The following is a 13,807-nucleotide window of genomic DNA, read 5'->3' as shown; positions in this document are numbered from 1 at the left end:
TGGTGTGATTTTAGGCTGATGGACCGCCGGACCGGCTGCTTGTGACTGAATTGTTGAGAGGACTCTGATGTGGTCACTCAGATGACTATTCATAGCTTCTCTATATGGGAGACAGTATATTCTCCTATATATGAATGTGTCCATTTTATTTTAAAAGGCCACTTCCTAAATTTATGAGTTAGCCTAAACAGAATTCTACAGTCCTTTGATGCTCAGGAGAAGCTTGAGTTGCGTTCATGAGAACTTGAGTTCTGGGGATTTACTGGTCATTTTAAGGAAAAGGAATGGGAAAAGAAAAGCAGAGAGGGATACTCAAGTATAATCTCTTATTGAAAGGTGCAGTGGAGGCTGTTTGTAAGGTCCGAGGCTGTGACTGGTTGTACTTTTCAATGGAATTATTACCCTTTCAATATTAGAAGTACTTCTCATTTTTTATCTATAGATAAAATTGTAATAATGTGGTTGATGTTCTAACTGAAGAACAGAGATATAAATCTAATGACTTCTTCACATGATCTTCATTTTATGTCATCCCCACCCTTGTCTGTCTACTTTTTCAGACAAGTAAGCCCACAGTTGAAAATGATTTTGAAACTAAGAAGCTCAGAGAATGCCTTGTTCATCTCCAAGATCTAGCCAAAGACAATCAGGAAAACATTGGTACTGCAGGCAGGAGAAACTGTGATGATAATCAGCTCCTTTCAGAAGATAGTAATGCCCAGCAAAGTGGTAAGATAATTGCATTTTATTGTACTGATTATCCTGATGATGATTCTTTATTTTAACCTCCTGCAACTTGCCGGTTGAAGAAGTTTGTTTCGTTAACAGATTTGTATTGTGCCTAACTTTGTCTTTGACTTGATAGGGGAGCATCAGGACAAAGAACTGGGTGGGAAATCCTCAAAACCACCTGTAGCAAAAGTTAAAGGTGGATTGGACTTGAACCAACATGAACTTAGTGCCATACAAGAGGTAGAATCACCAGCAAGTGGCAGAACTTCTATACTAGGTAAACAGATGGTTTGATAAAATATGATTTTTTAATATTTGCCAGTTTTCTACAGTTTTTTCAGGATGCTAAATATTTTGTTGTTGAGGAAACTTAGACTATGAGTACTCATGAAGGGGAAAAAATGGTTTCTACAAACAGTATTTAAAATGTGGACTTAAAGAAATGTGTCATTAGGTAACTAGTTTCTTTATATATGAGGAAAAGCAATTGATAGTAGACAAAAATTCTTTGCTATCCATTATTCTGACACTTTTGCTTCCCTCTGCTTCCTTTCTAAACCAGTTTCTCTAGGATATAACCCAGTTTTTTCTCTTCTGCCTTGCTGCTCTTTCACTTCAGTACCTTCACTGCTCTTTTCCTGTATCTTTCACAGGATAATCATGGTGCTTAAGACCCTGGCTTTAAGAGCAGTTGTAACATGTATGTTTCTTCACTGTACTTCTTCCTAGATTCAATTATCTAGAAAAATTCCTCCCTGCGATCCTTACTAAATAGCCCTATTTTCATTTTATAATTATTTCTAGATTTCAGACTCAACCAGATAATTCTCTTGATCAAATCTATCAAAGCAAATTCTTTTTTTTTTTTTTGCGGTACACGGGCCTCTCACTGCCGTGGCCTCTTCCATTGCGGAGCACAGGCTCCGGATGCGCAGGCCCAGCGGTCATGGCCCACAGGCCCAGCCGCTCCACGGCATGCGGGATCCTCCCGGACCGGGGCACGAACCTGCATCCCCCGCATTGGCAGGTGGACTCCCAACCACTGTGCCACCAGGGAAGCCCAAAGCAAATTCTTTTTTAAGGGGGAAAATAACTTTGTCAGTAGAAAGGTACTTAGAAATGTAATGTTAATATTAGCTATTTTGGTCTTAAAGCCATAAAATATTGTACCTTTGTTTCGGGCTAAAAGAGTTTAAGAAAGTAGAGATTCAGAATAACTCTTAAGAATCATTCCCCTTTTTACTTTCTCCTTATGTCTTATGGAAATTATAACAAAGTAATGATTCTATTTATTACTAGGCTTTGGAAGCTTTTCTTCATTTTGCACTATTTGGTAAACACAACTGTTCAGGAATTGATTGGTGCTTTCCCTAACTCAGAATGAGCATTGGGAAATTCCGACCATTGATTCCTATAATTTAATGAGTTGTGTATGAGACTGCAAAAATAGCCTATCTAAAAGGGAAAGCTATATATTCCCTCACCTCCACCTCCTTATCCTTCAGGCTTTTTTCAATGAAAAGAACCCAGATGTAAGTCTTGACAAGGAACCCAGATGTAAGTCTTGACAAGGAATTTCCTTGTCTATACCTCTGCGACACCTACAGAGTACCAGTTCTTCTCAGTTCTAGTTGATCAACTCTGGAATCTCTCCATTTGTTTCTATTCCCACTACCACTCTTTTAATTCAGGCTGTCATTTCTTTCTTGAAGGGCTGCTACAACTCCCCATGTCTCCCTGTTTCCAGTCTAGCATTACTCTCATTCATTTTCCCATGGTGTACTCAGAGTAATCTGCCTCTATTGCTCCATGTTTAAATTCTTCATTCGTTTCCCTTTGACTGGAGGAATAAGTCTAAATGAAGTGTTAAGTCCCTAGCTTCACCCACAAGGCCCTTCATGGTCTCACTCCCTCCCTTCAGGGGTGAGGTAAGTGCCACTTGTGTGGCATAAACTTTCCATGAGCTGTCAGGCATCCCTCTCATGTGCTCTTTGGGAGCTTTCATCATAGCCTTCATCACACTTCTTTGGGTAATACTTTTAGTCAAAATATTATAGGCAAATAGTGCTAAAAGGTTACAACATGAAACAGCATTTCTTTCTGCCCCTACACCCCCCCCCCACCCCTTGATGCTACTCACCAGACACAGTCACTTTTCAAGTCTCCTAGGTGTTTCTTCTTGTATTTACTTCTGTAGTTGGCAATGGATTTTAGCAAAAATTAAGCCAAATATTAAACACTGCTAAAATAATTTGAGATCACATCATTTTCTCTGTTTGTGAGAACATCTTTTAGTGCGATATTGGATGATACATTCTTAACAAGGTTATTGTTGTCCCCAAAGGGGATGAAAATTGCTTCGCAGGGAGATGAAAAAGTCTTACTCTTTATGTACCAAAGCACAAATGTACATAAAAAGATATACAGTATTAAAAAAAAAAGATATACAGTATATATAGTTATTAAGTTTCATGGAGTTAGGAGGCAATTAGGAAAAAAGTCTTGAAAGGGTTCCTTAGGTGGGTGATGATAAAGTTAATATTGAGAAACACTGAGCTATAATATTCCAATTTTCTTCTCTGTATTCTACTTATTTTTTTTTGGCTTCGCTGGGTCTTAATCTTTTTTTTTTTAGTTGTGGCCTGTGGACTCCTTAGTTGCAGCATGCGAACTCTTAGTTGTGGCATGCATGCAGGATCTAGTTCCCTGATCAGAGATCTAACCCAGACCCCCTGCATTGGGAGCATGGAGTCCTACCCACTGGACCACTAGGGAAGTCCCTGTAGTCTTATTTCTTCCCTATAGTCTTATTTCTTTAGGCTTTACTTTCTGGGAGAATTTTCTCAGCTTTTTCTTGTAACATTTCTTAGGAATTTTTATTTGGCTCTCAAAGTATAGTTTCTAAAAGCTTGCCCTCCTTTCTGGTATTTTCTTTTTGTAGCATCCTGCTCTTGTTTCATGGATGCAAAATACTGCCTACTTTGAATATTTATAGGTTTTTGCTTGTTTGGGGTCCTGTATTTTCTCTGTTTGTCTGGGTTCTTCCTTTTTTTTTTCTGTCTGAAATTTTAGAGGCTTTTCTCTAATATCTTGCATATTTGAGCGGAACACTGAATGGCTAATTGGAAATTCTATAGGTGGGGACCTTATTTACTTCTGGATTTCACTGGAAAATGTGGCTTTTCCTTGAGGACCCTCAGCTTAGTATCTGTGGTTCTTTCCCCTGAGCAATTTACAGTTTAGTTTCTCCAAAGAAAGATCCTCCAAGTTTGATACAAGCCTGGCTGTTGCTCTTATGGAGCCAGACCTGGGGGGATCTGAGTCGAGGGTGCAAACTTTCTTTTAGTACCTCTGATTTCCTTATGGCATTCTTTTTCTTCCCTCCACACTTGCCCCTTTCAGTGCCTGATCCCCCTAAATTCAGAGTGTATTGGATTCATGTAGTTGTGGCCAAGTGGTTAAGACGATAGACTAGAAATCCATTGGGGTTTCCCCACACAGGTCCAAATCCTGTCAACTACTGCACCTTTCCCCTTAGAAAGGTAATCCTTTGACACTTTACCAGTTTGAGAGTCTGCTATAAATTTGATTGCAGAGTGTATAGGATTCAGTTTCTCTAGAGGATAAACCTTTAGTCTTCTCTGGGGATGATGTTGAGAGATAGGAATCTCAGGTGATGGGAGGGATCTTTTCCATGTACATGTTTTTAAACATTCTCCTGTTTTCAGTTCCCTGATTCACACCTTCCTTTTGTAATACCTCTTGCCTTTAATTCCCAAGTTTTTCTGGGGTTCTGCACAGTAAATTAGCTTCTACTTCTGAGTGTCTCCCACTCCTTTCTTTGTTTCATGAGTGTTTATTTCAGTCATAAGTGTTTATTTCAGTGATTATTACTTTGATAATCACCCTCAGGTAAACACCATCCAGGTCAGGAACTGGAATGTTAGAGAACTCCATAAACTCTTCCCTCGTACTCTCGCAATTACTCTTCCTCCTCTTCTCCCCAGGGTAAACCCCTATCTTGATCTCTAATACCACAGATTAGCTGTAGCTGTTTTTGAACTTTATGTTATGAATGCATATTATTCCTTATAAAACTTAATGGTTAATAATTTTTCCAGGCATTTTTCCTGTGATTAGTCAGTACTGAAGCATTTTCTATCATTAGGAAGTAGGAGTTTCGTTAAAAACTTAGTAAAATTGAATTGAAATAATTAAAGGCTGTGTGAAAGTCAAGCAGTTACTATTTTCTTGCTACACTGATTAAGTCTTTAAGAGTTTAGGTTTTTACCCCTAATCTAAATTGCCATTTTAGTTCTAACTAGAAACGTAAGTGGAAATCCAGTGAGTCAATTTTTTTTTCCCTCCCAGGTAAACCAGACTTTTACCAAGACAGAGACCCACTTAGGGTCTCAGTAAGCCGAGAACAGAGTTTTCTTGGGAGCCCCCTGGACTGTGATCCATTTGGTCATCTTCACCCAGTTGCCCAGGAGAGCATCTGTGGTGATGACTCTGATAAAGCAGGTAAGAGAGAAAGAAGTTGAAACTGGAATTGCTGTGCATAAGAATATGTGGACAAAAGATAGTTATTGTAGTGTTATTTGTAATGAAAAATGGTAAATAACTTCAGTGAAACTGCAGTTTTGTGAAGGTGTTAAAAGTGAGGGGAGAAAAGTCTGTGTTCATGCATTTGAAAACTGTCTGGAATAAGAATCACCAAAGTTTAGGTATGGGTTAATCTTTGTTGGAGGTTGGGTTTCACACTTCTATTTCATATGTTTACATAATGTGAAATTATTTTTCCATAAGAAGCCTATATTATTTCTGTACACAAAAAGTTGAATGAGGGAAGTGAAGTTTATTTAGAGAATAATTAATGACACTTTTAAATTGTTTCACTAAATAAGTAAATGTTAGTAGGAGGTATGTAAGGGTATGAGGTTTTTACAGTTGGCAAACTACACATTTTGTGTTTAAGCCTATTTGTAACAATCCACATTTAATTAAATACTACTGAGTATTATCTTTTAAAAATTCTATCTGTGGCATTCTAAACGAGCTGTTTTATGTTTAGTTTTAAATATTTGGAAAGTATTAAGGAACAAGTTACAAGGAAAAAACTTTAAATCACTTAATTCTGCCACCCAGACAACTGATGTTAATTTTCTCGCTTTTGAATTTGTGCATATTTATAACAAGCTATTTTATATGTATAATATTGACCCTGCAAAGCATAGTTCCAGTACTGCTTCATTAGTTCTAAAGCACCTTTTAAGTAGTTGCCTTTTCTAACCAGATTTCTTTTTATTTTAGCTGTCACATATACTTGGATAATTGTTATCTTAGTTGTATCTAGAGTTTAATACAATGAGAGATGAGCAAGACCTATTTTCTTTTTGAGGGTTTGTAGAAAAATTGACTTTAGCTTCTCCTTTTTTGATTGGAGATTGAAATAACTACAAAATATAATTTCCAATGAATTGTAGTTTTTGACATTTTAAAATAAAAACCATTACCATTGTTTTAGATTTAGCCAGTGAATACTTGCATTCCTTTTTATTCTACCTGTCAATGTCCTCTAGCCAAAGACTACCAAGAACACACATGTAATTGAAGAAAGCTGGGTGCTTTGACTTGTAGTGAGGGAGAATGCACACCATGGGGAACCATGAGGCCAATGAATTAGTGAGAGGGTATTAGAAGGGACTTACTATAAGATTTGGGCTTTATTAGGTGATTTTGAGGAGGGTTTAAGTATTTTGAAATAGGGCTTTGTTTGTTAGTATTGGATATTATCAGGAAGCCAGGGTGATTCTGTTACTGGATACCTACAAAATTCTTCCCTAGGAGGTAGGAATAATGGAGTTAGGCTAAGTAAAGCTGTACTTGATTAAGCAGCAGTCACTCATGTTAGCCAGGATAAGGAGATGATAGGTCATTTTTTTTTTTTTTTTTTCCGGTACGCGGGCTTCTCACTGTTGTGGCCTCTCCAGTTGCGGAGCACAGGCTCCGGACGCGCAGGCTCAGTGGCCATGGCTCACGGGCCCAGCTGCTCCGCAGCATGTGGGATCCTCCCGGACCGGGGCACGAACCCGTGTCCCCTGCATCAGCAGGTGGACTCTCAACCACTGCGCCACCAGGGAAGCCCTTCGATAGGTCATTTTAGTGGTTTGGACGGTATTCATGGTTTTGTCTATGTTCAGACATGTTCAGACTTTTCTCCCCTCATTTAACACCTTCACAAAACTGCAGTTTCACTGAAGTTTATTTAACTCTGACCTTGCTTCTTTCCCTTATTTTTATTTTTCAATTCTTATCACTACCCAAGTGCTACTGGTCACCTCCTGGTCACCCTCCTCTGGGGGAATCTTCTTTGGTTTGTTACAGATAATAACAGTTATAGGACTGTGATTACGAAATGGTAAACCCGTAATTTCTCATCTCACAACTAGCTTTTGAAATGAGCTGCTTAAGAAAAAATAAAAACTCACTATAAAGTTTCACCATCTCTTACTTTCTTCACTTAAAATTTTAGTGTGTAAAGAAGCAACCAAATAACAGTTTAGGGCTTCCCTGGTGGCGCAGTGGTTGAGAGTCCACCTGCCGATGGAGGGGACACGGGTTCGTGCCCCGGTCTGGGAAGATCCCACATGCCGCGGAGCGGCTAGGCCCGTGAGCCATGGCCGCTGAGCCTGCACATCCGGAGCCTGTGCTCTGCAACGAGAGAGGCCACGACAGTGAGAGGCCCATGTACCGCAAAAAAAAACCAAACAAAAAAACAGTTTAATGGTTAAATCAGTTGTATCACAGTAATATATTTTTAATTGAACTAGGAGAGGGTAAAAAATTGTATTTAAAAACAAATTATATTTAAATATAATATTTGATATTTGCTGTTTTTACTTTATTATCCATAATATAGGTATCATTTTATGAATAAATATATGTATCTACACACATATACAGATACATATGTGTGCATGTGTATGTGTCCTGGGTTACCTCTTAGAAAATATTTCTTACACAAACATCTAAGAAACATACTTTTAACGTTCATGATCTCTTTTAATAATATCATGGGGATAATGAGACAGAAATTTTAGTTTATATTTGGCAGAGCAGTTTTAATTTTATTCTATTTCAGAGCCACAGACGACCATATGCCTTGGCCGGCTTTCTCACAAATGTTGACTATTGGGAGTAAGAGAAAAACTAACTCAGAATACCCAGATTACTAATAGTGAGACAGAAAATATAATTTTTATGTATTTTTAATATGTCAAGTGTAATTAGGAATGATAATTCATAATAAAAGCAGTGTATGCTCATTGTGATTTTAGACAGCACTGCAAGTTATAAAGAAGCAGAATTCCTCCTTGTCCTACCATTCTCAAGCAACCACTGGTTGCACTTGGTGTTTTTGTCTTTTTTATGTGCATTTGTCTCACCTTTGAGATCACACTGTACTTATTATTCTTCCTTCTTCAGTTAAAATTAAATGACAAAAGCGTTTCCCATTATACTGGCTCTTTTCTAAAGGGTTTTATTCATAGAATAATAATGACAACTACAGTTTTCCATGAAAAATTATATTGTGCTAACTATAAATTTTTTTTAATTAGTTAATTTATTTTGTTTATTTTTGGCTGCATTGGGTCTTCGTTGCTGCGCGCGGGCTTTCTCTAGTTGCGGCGAGTGGGGGCTACTCTTCGTTGCAGTGTGCGGGCTTTTCATCACGGTGGTTTCTCTTGTTGCAGAGCACGGGCTCTAGGCGCACGGGCTTCGGTAGTTGTGGCTCATGGGCTCTAGAGCGCAGGCTCAGTAGTTGTGGCACACGGGCTTAGTTGCTCCGAGGCATGTGGGATCTTCCCAGACCAGGGCTCGAACCCGTGTCCCCTGCATTGGCAGGTGGATTCTTAACCACTGTGCCACCAGGGAAGTCCTAAATGCTTTTAATGAATAATAATATGAGTTTTTTTTTTTTCTTTTTGGTCTAAGATAAGGCAGCTCTACAAAGCAAAATATGAAAGAAAATTGTAGGAAAGCAGGAAATTATGCCCTCTGGTGCTAAAAATTTGATTTGTCATAATCCAGACCTTCCCCCTCCTTCCTCATTTTAGTCAAGGTCAGTGAGGCTGTGGTTGAGAGTCATGCAGTATTAAGTTACGCTGCGGAGGAAGAAGACCATACGTACCTGGGTCCAAATGTGAAGCCAGATGATAAGGTTAGTCATGTCTTGATGTGTACTGCATTGTTAGAGTTGCTTGGCTTCCTGTTGTCTTTTTAGTTTACAGAAGTTGTGGAATATTAAAGTCCATGTTCTCTGAGATCTGCTCTTACTGGAGTGGATCAGTGATGAAAACAGCCAAATCTGAGCATCAGAAGACCTCTTAGTCTACCTGATGCATGATCTCTATAGTTCTGAGAAGCAAAAGAATAATTTAAAACAATAAGGGGTGTGTGTGTGTGTGTGTGTGTGTGTGTGTGTGTGTAAAGGTGACAGTGGATAACTGAGGACTTATTGATGGGGGAGTGAGAGTGGGCTGGGGGGGTGTGTATGAAAGGCTGATCAGTTCTGAGCAATGATGAAAAGGTTTTACTACGGACCTTTATAACTATGAAGGTTTCTACACTTGATCTGAGCTCAGAATAAATAACTGCTAATGTTGGTGATTTGGGTTTTTTCTAGATATTACTTCCTACATTGTGGCCTAATGTTCTCCTTAATTTTTAGGCTGAAACACAAGAAATTTATCATGAGCCATTATCTTCAATAACTGTTTCTACTGGGAGCTTTTTAAGTTATGAAAACACAGATTTGAGCCTTACAGGTAAGAATATCAGAATGTTTATAAATAAATTGAAAGAGAAGCACCAGTTGCACTGCAGTACAGCGGTGAGAGCCAACATTGCTTTTCACAAGGTGCTGAGAGGGATTGTTCTTTAAATCTCAAAAGTAATCATGCCTTTAGAATATTGGACAGTATGACATTCTAATCGTGATTGAAGTCACGGGGCTGCAGACGCAGAGACACTCTGCCGACCTCCAGTAGCACGTTGACGGTCTGCTAATGTTGGTGGGAATCTACGGAGCACATTTCTTGGCTGCACTGATTCCTTGTGGATGTGTATTGCTATGCCTCTCTGCTAAAATCTGTCTCAAAGGAAGTACCCAGACACTAAATATTTTCATTAAACCCAATTTTCAGAGTCGTTTTCAGAGGTTGTGGACCAGAGGGAACAAGAATCTCCCACCAGTAAAGAAGAGGAAACAAATGTTTTAAGTTCTGTAGTTCCTTCAACACAAGTTATTTATCAAAGACAGGACCCTCAGGACTCCCTTAAACCTCTTTTACCTGCATTGGAAACATTTACATCTGGTCAGACACACATTCAGCAGATGATAGACAAGTACATAAATGAAGCAATTTTGATGACTGAAAAAACAGACTTGCGGGGTAAAATTATTTGTGAACAAATACTTTCACGTAAACTAAGTGTTTTTAACTTTTAACCTTTCATCCTTTTTAGTTGAAAGTAGTGATTGTTTGAGCTTTGTGTTTTGATGGCTTGCTGTAGCAGTTATAACATGGAAAACGCTGAGGAGAGCACTTAGTGAGAGAGGGGCTTTGGAAACTGACTGAGACAGTGTAGAAGAGATGAGCAGATCTTCCTTCACCTTTGCAAAGTTAACTACAGTAGCTCAGTATTGCCAATACTGAGCACAAGAACTCAGAAATCAGACCTCTTGACCTTTCCTAACTGTGAAACCACAGGCAGCTTACTCTTTTGTCTCTAGTGGAAGGAGGGGTGTTTGGGATAATGCAGATAAAGTGCAGTGTCTGGCCTGTGGCAACACTCGGTACAGTGAGCTTTTCTTCTTTTTTTCAAATCATTGATCCTGAAATGAGCTAATTGAGAATAACAAAGCTTACTGTAACAAAGCAGTGACCATGATGGCATCTTACTCCTAACTAACCCCATAAAGACCTTGAGGCTAGTAGAAATGGAAACTTGCATTTGTCAAAGGTTCTGGTCAAACCACTGCCACCACCTGCCCCTTTTGTACATGAGAGATAACGGCAGGACTTAATTTGAAAGCACCTGCAGGTAATGAAAAAAATGCAAGTAATTTTGTTGAATTGGAGTTATCTTAAAATAACCTTTATGAGTATGTTCTTAGTACTACTTTTCTAGGCTTCATTTTTAAAATAAGTGTCCTTTTTCCTTAAAATTCCAACAGTTGACTTTGACTTTCCAGAACTGGAGCACAGTTTTCCAAATTTGCATCGTCAGCTGTTTAAACCCTTAGAACCACATCCAGATTTTGATTCATCATCTTTCTCTGGGATTTCTCAAGACAGCAAAGACTTTTACCAGGTATAATAAAGTAGATGCTTCTTTGCAGTGAATTTCCAAAAACTGTCTTTTCTTCTGTTAGAACAGAACAATGCTTCTTAGCCTTGGCTGCCAATTAAAATCATCTGGTAAGCTTTTAGATACCAGTGCCCAGACTGTACCTCAGACCAATTAAATCAGAATCCCTAGGAATGGTCAGATACAGTGATTATAATGCAGAACCAAGATTGAAAACAGGTGCATTAGAATTTTGTCCCAATAGTTTTATCTCCAGCTATGATGACCCATAAAAACTTGTCGGGCTTCCCTGGTGGCGCAGTGATTGAGAGTCCGCCTGCCGATGCAGGGGACACGGGTTTGCGCCCCGGTCCGGGAGGATCCCACGTGCCGCAGAGCGGCTGGGCCCATGAGCCATGGCCGCTGAGCCTGCACATCCGGAGCCTGTGCTCCGCCACGGGAGAGGCCACAACAGTGAGAGGCCCGCAAAAAAAAACACAAAAAGACAAAAAAAAACTTGTCTTCAGGGTTTCGGGGGGTGGGGTTACCTTAATGGAATTCAGTCTTAAACAGTCAGGTAAACAGAATTTTGCAAAATTTAAAGTCTCTTCCTATACAATAAAGGAGCTAAGATTCAAACCTGGGTCTTTCTATTTCCAGGCAGCTCTGCATAGTTCCTGCTTATCAGAAAATGATATATTCTGAACATATTCTGAACTCTGTCTTGTTAATTCACAATTTGTTTTCTAAACAAAAAGTCTGTTTCATATTTACTAAAGTGAAAGAATTGGGTTTGAATAAGCAAGTGGTTTATGTGGTAGTAAAGTGGTAATTAAGGAAGAATAATATCAAAGAAACATAAAAGATTGATTCAACATAGTAAATACTAATATTTCAGCCTTTCCCGGTTGTCTTCCATCAGAGGTCACATTCCTCCTGTGAAAGCCTCCGTTCTAGTCTGTCACCCAAAAGTACAGCTTCTTTTACAGCACTGAGGACCAGCCTGCATTCTTCTCTTAACACCAGCGTGAACCAGCAGCCTGACCCTAACTGGGCTCATGAGGAAGCTCAGAGTTTTGCTACAGAAAATGTTATTGAAGGTATGTAGAAGTTCAAAAAAGTTAAATAAAGCTCAGTAGTTTTTCATGGTTGTTTATTTTTATCAATTTTCCTTGGAAATTGTACCTAGTAGCTCTTGGTTTGTCTCCACTCCTCACCAGTTTCTCTGTATATTTATTTAAATAACAGGAGTAATATATAGTGTTTGCATTTTATTTTGATAAAATAAAAAGTGCTGCCTCTTGCTCAACTTCCCTACCTCAACCCTTACAGTTATCAGTTTAAGTATCCTTCTAAAACTTTTTATACAAATTTTATATATATGCACACATCACAACATATATGAGATGCACATGCATGTTTAAGTCTTTCTGTTATAAAGTCAGTATTCTGTTATGGGGGGGAAAGCCCTTGTGTTTAACAGTCATAGTTCCTTTGTTAACTATTATAGGAGAAAATACATGGTGTGAGCAGTAGTTATTCGAATATCTCTGTGACATCCTTTAACTTTCTATTCACGTCTATGTATATCAGTTTTCATTCCTAAAATTTTAAGTAACCTGACTTTATTATTTGCAATGTTCTCAGCAACTATTAAGAGATCTCTATCGAAGTTTTTACAACATATAATTATGATCAACTGACTTCTTATAGGGTCTGAACAATCTTTTCAACAACTTCTGCCAGAATTTTCTTCACAAGAAGGAAGCCAGCATGCTGACTTACCAAGTATTTTTAGCAGCATTGAAGCAAGAGATTCTTCCCAAGGGGCGGAAAATCAATACTCTTCCTCTGAACAGAATGAAATATTACAAAACAAGCAAAAAAGTGTTCATTTCCAGCTGTCTGTAGGAAATTTGCAAAGTTCAGTCTTCAGTTCATCTGGTGAGGCTAATGTATTTCATCAGTTAAATCTACAGCATAGCACTCCATGTGGTTCTGCCTCTAGTGAGTGCTCAGTAAAAGAAAGACTGGGCTTTGAAGAACTATCAGAAAGAGGAGTTGGTACAGTGTTACAAGGTCAAGGGCTCACTGATGATAAAGAAACCTGTGGCGTTTTAAATATAAATCCACAATTATGCGTAAGAACTTCAATTCAGACACCACATTCAGTCACTGTTCAGAATGAAAAATGTCTTGAGGATTCAACTACTGCAGAAACTCCAACAATCATAGGAAACCAAACTCAACAAGCACAGTCAACGCTCTTTGTAAGCTCTGGATCCTTTTCACTACAGAACTCTATTCCAATCTGGGTAAGTGAAATCTGTGTTGTATGTAATTTTTGGTTTCATTTTCAGACTTTTTAAACAAAATTGCAAGAGATGCAACAGAGCTACTATATGAGATATAGTCAACCTCATAATCATTAGAAATCTCCAATGAAATGAGAAAGCAAATTTTTAAAATTTGATCTTCCTCTGAATTTTACAGATCTTCCCAGTTCGCATTTCTTTTCTCCAGCTTTCCTGAAAAATGGCGGCTCAGCCTATGCTTCAGCACATAGTGTTGAACTTCACTGTGCTGCACTGGATTAATCTACTTGGTTTCAGCTTACCTTCTAGTACTGTTTGTCCCTCCACAGATAAGCAAAAAACAAGCTGACTGACTTGGCAGCTTTTGGATTTTTTTTTTTTGTAAATTCTTGTTCAGTATTGAA

General features: G+C 38.6%; 1 protein-coding gene and 3 non-coding genes across 19 annotated transcripts in view; all 4 read left to right on the top strand.

The window, feature by feature from the left end:
• CEP295 (centrosomal protein 295) overlaps nucleotides 1-13,807 on the top strand; it is a 48,339-nt gene that overhangs the window by 32,919 nt on the left and 1,613 nt on the right. For 9 of the 16 annotated variants that reach the window (XR_012333368.1, XM_019923751.3, XM_073808305.1 and 6 more), the window contains 9 exons: nucleotides 561-729; nucleotides 866-1,009; nucleotides 5,104-5,256; nucleotides 8,853-8,956; nucleotides 9,467-9,563; nucleotides 9,942-10,190; nucleotides 10,976-11,112; nucleotides 11,987-12,188; nucleotides 12,802-13,403. Coding sequence is in view for 15 of the 16 variants with exons in the window: in XM_019923751.3 (XP_019779310.2) it covers nucleotides 561-729; nucleotides 866-1,009; nucleotides 5,104-5,256; nucleotides 8,853-8,956; nucleotides 9,467-9,563; nucleotides 9,942-10,190; nucleotides 10,976-11,112; nucleotides 11,987-12,188; nucleotides 12,802-13,403 (1,857 nt within the window). In the remaining variant the exon portion in view is untranslated. Of the gene's footprint in view, nucleotides 1-560; nucleotides 730-865; nucleotides 1,010-5,103; nucleotides 5,257-8,852; nucleotides 8,957-9,466; nucleotides 9,564-9,941; nucleotides 10,191-10,975; nucleotides 11,113-11,986; nucleotides 12,189-12,801; nucleotides 13,404-13,807 lie in introns of those variants that run through there. The other 7 variants (XM_033862140.2, XM_033862139.2, XM_019923746.3 and 4 more) reach the window with 7 other exon arrangements.
• On the top strand, nucleotides 4,173-4,254 carry TRNAS-AGA (transfer RNA serine (anticodon AGA)). The gene has a single exon. It is a non-coding gene; the product is annotated as a tRNA-Ser (tRNA).
• LOC117313453 (small nucleolar RNA U2-19) lies at nucleotides 9,080-9,159 on the top strand. The gene has a single exon (XR_004527961.1). It is a non-coding gene; the product is annotated as a small nucleolar RNA U2-19 (small nucleolar RNA).
• LOC117313452 (small nucleolar RNA U2-30) lies at nucleotides 9,310-9,379 on the top strand. The gene has a single exon (XR_004527960.1). It is a non-coding gene; the product is annotated as a small nucleolar RNA U2-30 (small nucleolar RNA).

The sequence above is a fragment of the Tursiops truncatus genome, chromosome 8 (genome assembly GCF_011762595.2).
Source record: "Tursiops truncatus isolate mTurTru1 chromosome 8, mTurTru1.mat.Y, whole genome shotgun sequence".
In the NCBI taxonomy this organism is placed as follows: Eukaryota; Metazoa; Chordata; class Mammalia; order Artiodactyla; family Delphinidae; genus Tursiops; species Tursiops truncatus.
The sequence above is the reverse complement of the archived record's forward strand: the minus strand, read 5'-3'. Positions and strand labels throughout refer to the sequence as shown.